The sequence below is a fragment of the Carassius gibelio genome, chromosome B4 (genome assembly GCF_023724105.1).
Source record: "Carassius gibelio isolate Cgi1373 ecotype wild population from Czech Republic chromosome B4, carGib1.2-hapl.c, whole genome shotgun sequence".
In the NCBI taxonomy this organism is placed as follows: domain Eukaryota; kingdom Metazoa; phylum Chordata; class Actinopteri; order Cypriniformes; family Cyprinidae; genus Carassius; species Carassius gibelio.
Window position 1 is genome coordinate 17,491,663 of NC_068399.1, and position 13,151 is coordinate 17,504,813.

Here is a 13,151-nt window from a genome sequence, read left to right on the forward strand (position 1 = left end):
GCCACTTCAGGTTTACTAGCGTCCTCTCTTGTTTCCAGCTGTGCAGTTTTTGACTCAAGGCTTTTGATCGATTTATATTCCATCCGGCTTTGATTCACCACATACTGTATCCCCTAATTGGCTGAGATTTGTGGGTACATTAAATATGGGTGGGGCTTAAAGGCTGGCTCCTTCGGGAAGAACTATGCAGCCAGCCACAGAGAATTCCCTCTGTTCCTTCTCCCCAACACACACACACACACACATCCCTTTCCCGCACTGCATTGTGTAACCACAGCCTAATGAATCGCTCTAGAGGGCCGACTCCAACAATGATGATATAATTCATTATGCATTAAACCAGCTCTCCAGTCTGTCTGACATTTTCTCCAGACCTCTGGGATTGTGTTTGACATTTTAAAGAGCTCCTAAGCGTTTTATAACGCTGGAAAATCTGGTTTTAATAAGGCCCCGCTCTCTCAATTGTTAACAGAAGGAGTTTCCCCTTTCCAGTGCTGGGTGCATGTCAGGGCCAGTGGTGACAGCTTTTTCCCATTAAACATACAGTAGGACTGTGTAAATTCAACACAGACTCACATATACACACACGTAACACCCTGAACACACGTTTGCTGGAGTTCCTGGGACTGTGGCATGTGTACACTGTTGTGTATGTGTTCACACTTCTCTGTTAATGAGAAATAAGAGACACCGGCCACAGGTACACCTGTTGAGCTCTGATAATTAGATGGAGTGTGTTAGTGGCCCACTTAACCCGCTGTCACCTGGAATAATGACGCACGTCACCAGTGTGTGTTTTGGAGGGCAGAGAGCACACTCTATTCTTCTCTGTTTGACATCAGCTCCACTCAAAGGTACTCATTAGACCAAACAAAAACCCTCTCTTAGTGCAAATTGCCAGTTCTGAAGCTAACGATAGGCAGTTAAAAGCTGTACTGAGCATTGAGAGTGTGCAAAATTGCATATTTTAAAAATCGAATTGCCTGAATGATTTAGTCGTCTAATCTGTCTTAAAGAAGCAGTGTATTAGTCAGGGTTTGAGTTCATCTGAGCCTGATCTGCCCTATTTTTTTCCTAAATGTTTATGGCTGTAACGGCCATCCGTTATCCGTCTGAATCGCAAGTGTGTTTGTTCTCTCTAACACCTTGTTGTTCTTGCAGGTTCTCGTTGGAAATCCATGACCAACCTGGAAAAGCAGCCATATTATGAAGAACAGGCCCGTCTTAGTAAGCAGCACCTAGAGAAATACCCAGACTACAAATACAAACCACGGCCCAAACGCACCTGCCTAGTGGACGGAAAGAAATTGCGCATTGGAGAATATAAGGCCATCATGCGCAACCGCAGACAGGAAATGCGCCAGTACTTCACCGTAGGGTACGTTTCATTACATTACACCTTCCAGTAATGTATTCATTTTAAAATCTACATCTTGTAGACAATCAAGAACCCACCCCACATTTTTTCTTAAATATACAGTTTCACTCAGTTTTTTAAGTGAAATGGGTTATGTATGCCATTTCTGGTTGACTTTTAACATGTATAGTACCAATCATTTGACTAGCATCCCATGTTGCCTGTTTGTAAAGTGTAAACTTTTAGGAAACAACAATCTGATGAGTGTTTTCACCCAGGCTCTGCTAACAGATTGCATGTTTGTTGTACAACAGGCAGCAAGCCCAGTTGCCCTTGTCCTCAGCGGGCGTTGTGTACCCAGGCGCGCTCTCTATGGCAGGAATGCCCTCTCCACAGATGCCCTCTGAGCACTCGAGCATGTCTAGTAGCCCTGAACCAGTCCCACCCAGCAGCCAGCCCTCTTACCTCAGACACAAGGGGGAGGTGCCTCGCGTTAAAGAGGAGGAGCTCCGAATGGACGAAGGCAACGGCGACGCCTACGATGACTTCGACTACGAAGATGATGACGGGGACTATGGCAGTGACAGTGAGAATCACATTACTCAGTAAAGCTGCCGATCACGGCCATCTCACCAGTCACCTGGCATCTCACGCGAGCAAACTTCATTCCACCCCCATACACCGTCCAATCAGGACTCCTCCAGAGCCAAGCCCGATATTCACAGCAAAGCACAGGACCTGTCAATCAAAGTGACTGTTACATGGAAAGGAGGGTCTTGTAAAGGAAGTATAACACTTGCCTTGACTCCCGCTGAACGAACGAACCGCGGCAAGTTCACATTGAATCACGAGTAAGCTACGACGACAAAGGAAAAATGACCCTTAACCGGTTTGTTGTCGAGACATTTATTACTAAGGACCTGTCAGTCGACCCGTCATAGACACTTTAAAAACGGTGGACCTGTATGTTTCTAAAGAGACACTTTTAAACAGCTTTTTTTCTTGGTTCTATAATCTTCTCACTCAGGTACACAGTGCCAACAAGTGGCTTTGTGAATGTGTTTTTGTTGTTTTTGTGCAACAGTTTTAATAGAGAAAAAAGACTTATTTTCCTCTTCACCGTAAAGCACCTGAGAGGAGTAAAATGACAGACATTTCCTTTTTTTTTCTCTCTTCGGTGTGCTATTAGCTGAATCTTTCTATCATCCTCACACCCATGTCCTATCACTCAAAGATGTCATTTCTGTTGGACGAAAGGATGGAAGGGAGGATTCGCGTCCCTTCACTCAGGAGTTCGGACATCGCTGGATGACAGACAATCCCTTCTCCCTCACATCTTTTCCTCTTGACACGCTTTTACTCTTCCTTTCTCCTCTTCTGTGGGAGCTTTGGTTGTTGACGTCTCTCTCAGGTGTGGAGACAAACTTTAAGAGATAGCACAAACTTTGTGTTTGATGGACAGCCGACATGGCGATGGTTATCATGGAGAGTGAAGCCTCGAGCAGAATTATTGTATGCGTGCACATTTCTTTATGTCTGTGTGTGTGGATGAATGCGCATTTCGCTAGGTTTTAAGTTAATTTTTATTACGTGTAGACGGTTGATGTGCTGGTCATGTGAACATTTGCAAAAGGAAAAACATTAATATTCAATACGTACGATTCATGCTAGCAGCCAGATCAGTGCGGAAGGAAGCCAAATGTTTAATAATAACGCTGTATTTATCATTCTTTTTGTTTTCATTTTTTTCGTCCGGTCATTCATTTGATGTTAATTTTTTTTCCCCGTCATTCTCATTGTCCCCCCGAACAACTTGTTTCTGTCATCGCTGGGTGACAGACATCGCTGCACCTCATTCTGAAAGGAAAGGAGGAGACACAGAGAGAAAAGCTCTCTTGAGGAGAGGCTGTGCTTGAATGGCGTATTGAAGGAGGAGAATAGAGTTCCCACAAGCCCCGGTGCTCAGCACTCTGTTTTCAAAGGACAGCTCTGAGAGAAACCAGGGAGATCTCTGTTCAAGACGAGCACGAGTGTGCGTTTCAATCAGCGCCCCTTAATATATCTCACATCTCTACTCCTCCGCAGGGCAGGGGCTTGTGTTCTGTCTCTCTCTCTCTCTCTCGCTCCTCTTTATTTCCCATCTATCACTGGTTTTATCAGTGCAGAGGAGTCTCCGAGCCGTGCCATCAGTCATCCGCTCTCTGTGTGGCTCTGACTGACCCACTCCATCTTACTGCACCTGTGTGGCTGCTGTTGGCACAGCGGTGGCGTTTGATTGACGTCTGCCCCAACCGTAACTACTCTGCCAGCCTCTCTCTGGCCTGGTGTGGGCATAAGCGGGCAGCTGGATGACAGAGACACAAGCTGTTAGGTGAACAGCAGCCAGACTCCAGACATTAATATCTGTTTTTTCCCCTACACATCTACCCAAAGGCCGTCCACTCACAACACATATCAAATTATATATTTAGAATGCACACGTATAACTAAAACCATATTTGAATTTTCTGGCCTACTTGAGATTTTTTTTTCTAACCATAAATGTTAAAGGTACTCTTGACGCCTGTAGCGCTAGCAAAGTGATGACCAATCGCATTTAGCGTGTTCGTCTTTGTCTAGTTTATTCGGTTCGATGAGCTCCAGTCCCGTCTGTTGTTTGTATTTGTGTTTTGCCTCCATGTCAACGTCTCTCTGCTGTCGAGGTTGGGAGGAGCCATTTCAGACTCTGCATGTTAATGTTTTAGTTTGTATTTGCAAATACTGTATTTTATTTTAACTGCCTCTAGTGTAATAATATTATTAACAATAATTATAAGAATAGGCAGCATTTCCTAAGTTTAGTAAGTTATGTACAGTATAATTTATTATTTTCCTCCATTTGGATTTTTTTTTATGATCTTATGGAAACTGCGCTTGATAAAGCATTATATTTAGCTGGGTAGGTATTTAGATCTAATCATTATGTTTAATATTCAGTTTTTTCGTTCTCTTATTTTATTTTATTTGTTCTTGGGTTTTTTTGTTGTTGAATTAATCCTGTTCTGATGCTGATATATCTCTGAGAAAGTGGTCACGGTGAACTGCTGATATGAAGGAAAAGAGACATTTCTCTTTATTTCCATTTTCTTTTTCTCCTCCGTGCATCGTTCATGAACTCCAAACACGTTTCTTAAAGCACTAGGACTCCGGACACTTGGAGACAAACATAAGAAGAACATGATATTTTTATTTGTAATGGTTTATGTATAATGTGAAGTTTCCTATCTGTTAATTCTCTTTTTCTTTTACTGAAGATAAAGAAAACCGCTATATTATACCCCAATTGTTATTGAACAGAAAGAGCGTGGATCTTGTTTACTGATTTTTGTCATCCTCTCTCTTACATTTCATTGGAACATCACTGGTTTAGACAAATGCATTTGTTTACCTATTTTGTCAAATTGGGGTACAGTTACAGTACACAGCACCTAACCCTTAAAAGGATAGTTCACCCCAAAAATGAAATTGACAAAGCCTATATGTCTTACTTTCTTCTGTAGAACACCAATGGAGACATTTAGCAGATTGTCCAAGCTGCCCTATCAGCACAATAACAGTAGATAGAGACCAGGGGCTCTGGAAAGAAAAACAATGCATCATAAAAGAGCTCCAAACAGCTGTATTATATTCTTAAGTCCTCTGAAGCCATATAACAGCTTTGTGAGAGAAACAGACTGAAATGTAAGCAAGTCACCATTCACTTTCATTATGTGCAAAACAGCAGCTTGGACATTCTGTTAAACATCTTTAGTGTTTGCCAGGAGATTAAAAGTGAAACGGGTTTTGAGAGATGGTGGCAGGTAAACTGTCAATTTTAATCAAAAGACATGACTTTCCTGAATTGATCAAACTGTCTGATTCCAGTGAAGCTCCACTGAATGGCCATATTAGATGTTTTTATCTCCAGAATTGTTTTAGCTCCACACACTGCCTCCGTCTGTCAATCAAGCTCACACTAGTGACATCACAGTCAGAGAATAGCCAGCATCTGATGTGACCATGCCTTCACATTTAGTAATTCCCACAATCATATCAATCGATAGGGACACGTATGCTGGCTGGTTTAACACACTAGGTCACGTTCTGTCAACCAATGATCCGTCAGCATGGTCTTTAGAACTCATACTCTGCTAATGATGGCCTGTATTATGAACAATAACTAAAAAGACAATCAAAGTCATGTGTGGAGCTCAAAACGACGTTAAATGACATCAAACTAAAAGTACTTAGAAACGTATCTTACCATCTCAACTTGAAAATCGAGAAAGATAATTATGTAAATATAGCATAGAGTTATAGATTTATATTTTGTTCATAACACAGTGTAATATAAGTTGTATATTTCTTTCTCTCTTTTATTGATGTTATTCATGCCACAATAAAAGCAAGAGTTACTGTACTCTTACGAAAAAAAAAAAATGAAAAAAAAAAGCAAGCCGTGGGTTACCACCATCTGTTCTAAGTTGACGTTTTTCAGTATTACTGCCAGTCAAGGCTCAAATAAAAACAGCAACGTGTTCTGTATCTCTACTGTGTGTCTGTGGCTCCTTTTTCTGCCCTACTGCAACTCACCAACTCCATAATTAAACTGCCAAAAAGCACCACACTGCACACTCAATACTATCTGTCTACCGTTACGTGCCAACACATGAAGCAATCGCAACATTTTTAGGCCAAACAAAGGGAATTCCCAGTGCTGAACGTCATTGTGTGTGTCTGGAATTACATACGTCACGCCGGATAGTAGGACACCTGCCGAGGTTACAAATATTTGTAGAAGAATGTTCATGAATTACACCGTATTCTTAACAAATCTTAAAGGTTTGTCTCGATCGCTCCCCCTCACGTAGGTGGTCGGAGATGTTTTAACTTTCATACCAGACTTTCTTAACCACACATTTCAATTAGAAATAATATTTGTGCCACAAATCAAAAAAATTGCCTAGTGTTATCATACAATTAAAGAACGCAAAGCAATAAAAATACCACTTTTATGTGCACACAGAGTATGTCTGGATTAGATTTCAGTCAAAATAATGAGGCTCCGGTGCTGCCCTCAAAGGAGCGTAACAGTAGGATTTATGCATCGGAGCATTTATGCATTTTTCCTGCATCATTTATGCAGGAAAAATTGCAGTCATTTTCTAAGAAATACATACTTTTTTGCAAAAATCTTAAACGTTAAGCAAGTGTATCTGCTTTTGTTCATTAAAAAGTGATGTACTACATTACCCACAAACTTGATATATATTTGTATATTGTATTTTATGTTGTTTATATAGTTGACTCCCTTATAAAAAGGACATAGTCATGTGCTTTTGTCTTTTGTCCAATTTTCAAATACTTGTTGTGACTGTTTGACTTAGTTTCAAGGCTTGCAACTCTCGGCTGAAATGTCTGAAATGCCTCTGGAGGAAAATAAATAAAATACTCCCAAAACCAAGGCTGCTTAAAAAGACACCTAACTCTGTAGCAGAGCACCCAATTTTTCCACCAATCAGAAGGCCAGAGCACAATGGTTCACATCCAATCAAGCAGTTGGTCTAATCAACCTAAAACAAGCATGGCGGGAATAGAGACAACATAAAGGACAATGGATAAAGGTGAGGTTCTCTTTTAAAAATCACAAGCTTTATGTAATGAAATATGATGGTTGTGTTAATGTCAATGCTTTTGTAAAAGCTGCAGGGTTCAGTGCTCTTGTCTTTTCTGGCCCTGTAATGTTTCCTCTCTGGTGGGTCTGTGCTAGTCTTGAGTGTTTGTCTGAGAGGGAGTTAAGTACTCAAAATTTTCATTTAAACGCAGAGGAAAGTGGACTGGAAAATTGAGTCTTTAAGTCTTTAAGTGAAGTAGCGTAGCTCGGGGCACTGTAAATATTTGATTTTTTCCCTGTAGCTAATACTGAATAGAGTGTTTTGTAAGAGTGTGTGTGTGCATTTCTGCTCAGTATGAGGTTAAGTTCAGAAAAGAAACATCTGATTCCTCGAGTTATCTTTCCTGCTGTCTTTTCGCCATCTCTGCTGAGTGCCGAACGGAAAAAGGGGGGCAAGATGTTTTCATGAGGCAACAGCATCATCTGAGGGAAGCAATTAGCATAATTCAGAGTGTGTATTTACTGTTTTTACATGTTTGTAAGCTCATGCTAGCTTATGTATTTTTACAGTTACCATGTCTGTGCGCGTGATGCATATGTCTGTGTGTGTGTGTGAGTTCCAGAGAGCTTCTGCGACAGCTCAGTGAAATGTGCAGATTTGAAGCGTGGGTGTTTGGAGATTGAGTGAAAACGATGTCACATTAATGATTTAAAGTAGGTAATAGGATGTGATGTGCCTCCAGAGCCGCCAGCTAAGCTGAGTTTAAGACACTCCACTAATGTATTCATGAAGAGGGGGGGATTAGAGACAGTACTCAGAACTCCAACACACAAGCAATCACACACACATTACCAATGACAGACAAACGTGTACACACACGACACCTTAGTGCGACCGAAGCCAAACGCACTTGCACTACAAAGGCAAAACGTTAACACGCATGTCATTCAACATCACAGAGGCCAAATACATATGGCTGCCACCAGAGCGAATGTCAGACAACAGGTTACGCACTAAATATAAACCAAACCAAATAAAATCACCAAACTCCCAACATTCGCACTTCATACATCCACCGAAATGTGACATAAACCTAAACAAATAAACTAAATGACAACTGACAGTTTTGATGCATAATATTTTTGGGGAAATGCATCCTTTCTGAATAAAAGTATTATTTTTTTTTTTTATATATTTCAAATCAAGGTATAAGAGTCTTGTCTATTTTTTCACTGCATCATTTTATTGGCTATGACATACATTTTGTAAAGTACAAATATTGTATAATTTCTCTATTAATAATAGTGCATGATTATAAAAGCTTAAGCAAAGTGCGGTTTAATTTTTTTTTGGCCATGTCTTCCCAAAATTAATTAATGTCAAATAAACCATCAGATTTTAAACCTCAATGTGAGCTACCCTTTTTTTAGTTTCCCCTTTAAAAGTGCAGAGTCTTTTCTGACACAAGGACAAATCAACTTTCAGTTAATAATGCCATTGTAGAAATGGCCTATTCACAGTAAACATCGATTCATGTATTCTGTGAGCAAACGCGTTTCAACTGACAGTGCACTAAAATATTCTCTCATCATTTGCTCACCCTCATGCCATTCCAGACCTGGGTGGCTTTCTTTCTTCTTCATAAAACGAGAGAAGATATTTTGAGGTGGACTTTTTTTTTCTTTTTCTTTTTTTTACAATAAATCATGAAAACCTTTTTTCTTTTAGGTGAACGGCATGTTAATTAGGCTTAGGCTGTGAGGCTTTAATTAGGCTTTCAATATGACTGAATAAAAAATAAATATTTTTTTTTTATAATAATATAAAAAATATATAGAATGCATCTTTGTATCAACAATGTATGACAATGTTTTGCATCTTGTGGCCCTTCAAAGTGAATTCAGTGCGTGTGGTCTGGGGATGTGCTAGACCTGCAAACACAGCTGTAGATGGTTTATTCTGCTATTTAGCTACAGTTTAGCAGTAGGTGAGAGACAGGCATGGCATTGAGAGGAACAGCACAGCCTAAGGCTACTGTCCAATCAGCTCTGACACATATTTCCCCTTACAGACGACACATTACGTTTGTTCTCATTCAGTGACTTCATCAACAGCTGGTCTACTCCATCCCCCCATCAATCTTCATTCACATGAAATCATATTATTTTGTCTTTGAGAGGCGTCTGCCTCTTGTGCATTTGACAGTTCTTATCTCAGGTCTTATTTCAGATAGTCTCAGTCTGTAAAGTTACCATGTTTCCTAAATATCTGCAAACATATTATGGTATTTTTATGCTTTAGTAGTACGGTCAAAAACTTACATACAGTACCTTTAACCTTTGTATATAGCTAGTAAGAATTATTGTACATTTAATTCACATATTGATGACTGAGCATTTTATTTTACAATTGATTTTTTGGATTCTGTTATACTAGTAGACCTTATACTTGAAAATGTATATAGATATTTAAAAAAAATTATATGAACTTGTCCCATTGTTCGGAATTTGCTTCTTTGTTCTTGTTTTCCTAATTGTTTGTGTCCTTAATAAACTTGAGAACTTCTTATATTAGTTAGATTAGTTTTAGTATTTGCTGTGATATTAAAATTGTTATAGATTATTGTTAAATTTCAATGGTACATACGGGACCAGACTTTATGTTGAAAGTCAAATATTTGGCTACATAAACCTGTAAGCTCAGAGTTACAAAAAACTCTTTTGTGTTGTTGATTCGGTTTATTCGTGCATCATTGTTAGCACAAATATGATCAAAACACCACTGCAATTTCGGCACTTTTAAAAGTTTTGGATACAGCGTTTAACATTTTATACCACCAGTTTGACTGTGTTTGTGCTTCATCCGGTTAACAGCTTGACTAAGCGGTATGTGAGGAGACCGCTTTCACCCACTGGCCTCCATTTGTAATTTATCAAATTGATTTTTGAAGCATTTTTCTCCAGCCATTAACACCCGAATCCACACATGCTAATATTATGCTAATAGTATGTTAATTGAGAGGGGAGCTGCTAAGCAGGCCTGCTGTCAGGAGCTCTTGTGAAAACTGGGTGGGGTCACTCGCAAGCTGCAAAACGAGCCGCAACACAAATAAACAAATCTCTAAAAGCTTACGGGAGCAGCGCTGCATGTTAACGCACAAAGGAGGGGGGGGGGGCAGTCGGCCACTCATCAGAATAAACAAATGTGTGATTAAAAATGATGCTGTACTCCTGAATGTCATTCGTCCATGTCACTGGATAAGAGGTGATTCACACAGTGTTTTGCATTTAAAATACAGGGCATGCATAGCAGTGCAATGAAAAACACTAGGTATAGAGATGCATTTTTAAAGTTAAACTTCTTTTAACTTGAGTGCATCATTTTCAGAATGGTGTTTTAAGTGTGAGACATGAATGCGACAGTCTGTTGTCCATCTACCAAATGCCTTAATAAAATCAACAGAAAAGCAGAGAAATTAAAAATGTGAGGCTACGTCTACATTAATCCGGATAAAAAAAACACTTTCCGTACACACTAGTGTTCTCAAGCATATTCCAAAAGTTTCTTATTCACGCTGAAACATAAGAAAACGTTAAATTTGTCTTAGTGTGCATGTTCAAACCTCATAAAAAGCTTATTGTGATGATACAGGCGTAACATATTCCATGCAATTCTTCTGGCAGGACCATTTTATTTATGAAAATATCCCACCATTCACTGGCGTCCAGGTCGCAGTCGCTCACTATTATACATGTTTGAACTAAAACACAACTGCGCTCATGCAGGACAACAATTGTGAGTACATTTCCTGTCATCTTTGTAAAACTGTAATATGAAGAGTGTACAAAGTAGGCACAATACAGTCAATATCTATTGATACAATATGCGTCACATGACTAAACATGCATCATCATTTTCAAAAGTGTATTAAGTTCAAATTTATCCACTTTGGAGAGCGTATTCAAAACGTTGTGTTTTCCTTGACAGATACACACTCTCAGACTGAATGGAAAGCGAAAACGGAGAGAAAAAGATGTTTTTAAAACGAATACATATTAGTGTGGACAAAGAGGCAGTATAATGGAATGAAAAAAAAGAGTGTTTTGAAAAAGTTAAATGCTGTGTAATGCTCAAGACAATGCAAAAAGACGTATGCGCAATGGTCAAACTGTTTAGCACGTATGTACACAGAAAAACATTCGAAAACAGCATAGTGGAATGCAAAAACATGTTCTGTGTAAAACTTAACCTGCATGGACTATATCGACACAAGATATCGACCAATTCACGTTAATGTAGAATTAGAATTTGCATGTTCAGTATCCCAAAGAAACCCGGATGGTCTGTTATTTCCAGTGGAAACACTTTAACAGTGTTATAATATTATTCACAATGCATTGCCCATTGGAGGAGGATTCTGTTCAGCTCTACAAACACCAAAATAAAATGTGTTAAAAAACTACAGACATGGCAAACTTGCAAGACCCACATTACATGAGAGAGGTTAAGATAAAGAGGTTTGAGTGATTAATAATATCTTAACCTAACTTAACTTAAATATTTATTTAATCTGTAACAGCACTGTGAACTTTTAAAGACATACTTGAACATTACCTTTTATTTATGCATTATGCAAAAACATGAAGAGAGTGTTTCTCATGAAGGACCCCCTAAAGGTATATGAGTCTGACACTTCTTTTCAACATGGAAGGAATATTTTTTTGTGTGTAAATTAAATTAACTTAAATGTAAATATGAGGACGTTGACCGGAGTGGTCACAAAACCTGTCCACAATTCTGCTATACATTCAAAATTATTTGCATTACAAAAAGAGTAAATAAATTTAGGGCATAATATAAGAACCTGTGATTGTTTTACAGACATAGTCAATTCTGTTTTAGTTCTTCGTGTGCTTTCTCTGCACCAATGTTTGTTTGATTTTTGTTGTTATTAAGGACTTGGGAAAAAAGGGCATAAGTAATGACTAATATCTGTTTCTTACACTAGTTCTGAAGCGCATTACTTACTCATTCTGTACAGCGTGTCTCTCATAATGTCCATCTCCAGCAAGAAAGCCACACCTGCAGCTTACTGAGGTCTAGAATACACGGGGAAATATATGAGTTAGCATTCCCATGACTTTAACTGGCAGGACTGCACTGTTTTCGATATAATTAACCAATTTCACACGAGCAAACGTGTTTTCTGAATATTGGCACAGCTTGGGTTTGGCCGATGCCCCCACCATGTTAGACTAACAGCACTTTTTACGTGTAAAATTGCTTTTAAATTTCATTAAACAAGAAGCTTATATTGAGTAACTTACGATTGCCGTTGCGAAATTAACTACAAACAGGAGAATCAACCGGTCACGCGCCTCCGGGCAACATGCAGCAGTAGCGCATCTTTCCTGAATCATGAATGAACTAGTGCTTCGAACGAATCGTTTAAGGGAATGATTCAGTGACTCGCTCATAAAGACAGTCACTTATCGCCGTCTACAGGCAAAATAATTAAATCTACAGAAAGCTAAAGTGCCAAATAATAATAATTATTTCTGACCTGATTTGTATAAATTCTTATGTTTTATTTAGTCAGAATACACAGCTAATTTTGAAAGGCCATCAATTAAAAAATACATTTTTAGTTACAGTGTAGCTCTGACCTGTACCTCTATGCCCCCTCGTCTCCAAAAGCCCACAGCTAACCTCTTCAAGAAGTGGAATTTTCACTCTAGAAAAGCACCTCCTTTCCCCTCTCAGACTTGTTTTTGCCCTTTCACTGGCAGTGCACTGGAGCGAGTCTTTAATTTGCCCCGGTCGCCATTTGCTCTGTGCTCGAAGACTTTTGAGTTTGTTTTTTGTTTTTTTTCTGGCAAATATTTGTTTTTGATTTGCCAGAATGAGAGAGGCCCCACTGGCATGTTCTGGGGCAGCATTGCTCATGCCCTCAGTGCGGTGACCGCTATTGCCAGCTGTTGACTTTGTAGCTGAAATTTGTTTAAATATTCACTTTTCTTCATACACTGTGGCTCTGTGCAAAAGCTAAGGGTTACAGCCTCAAAGCCTTATTATTGAATAAAGGCATCCGGATTCATGTGCTTTATAATAATATTATTAATAATGATGCATTTTCTGAACACAGATCTGAAACCTCTCTG

The 13,151-nt window shown here is 39.2% G+C and overlaps 1 protein-coding gene and 1 long non-coding RNA gene across 9 annotated transcripts in view; one reads left to right on the top strand and one right to left on the bottom strand.

Moving 5' to 3' along the window:
- Window positions 1-5,920, top strand: part of LOC127956774 (transcription factor SOX-5) — a 194,907-nt gene extending 188,987 nt beyond the window's left edge. For all 7 annotated transcript variants that reach the window (XM_052554966.1, XM_052554967.1, XM_052554965.1 and 4 more), the window contains 2 exons: window positions 1,162-1,378; window positions 1,672-5,920. In XM_052554966.1, the coding sequence (XP_052410926.1) occupies window positions 1,162-1,378; window positions 1,672-1,966 (512 nt within the window). In that variant the 3' untranslated portion in view covers window positions 1,967-5,920. The remainder of the gene's footprint in view (window positions 1-1,161; window positions 1,379-1,671) is intronic.
- The window catches only part of LOC127956777 (uncharacterized), a 40,452-nt gene extending 27,622 nt beyond the window's left edge, over window positions 1-12,830 (bottom strand). Inside the window, exons 1-2 of one of the 2 annotated variants that reach the window (XR_008153640.1) lie at window positions 12,663-12,830; window positions 12,019-12,089 (exon numbers count right to left, since the gene is read on the bottom strand). This is a non-coding gene — a long non-coding RNA (uncharacterized LOC127956777). Of the gene's footprint in view, window positions 1-12,018; window positions 12,090-12,317; window positions 12,482-12,662 lie in introns of those variants that run through there. The other variant, XR_008153639.1, reaches the window with a different exon arrangement.
- Window positions 12,831-13,151: the final 321 nt, after the last annotated feature.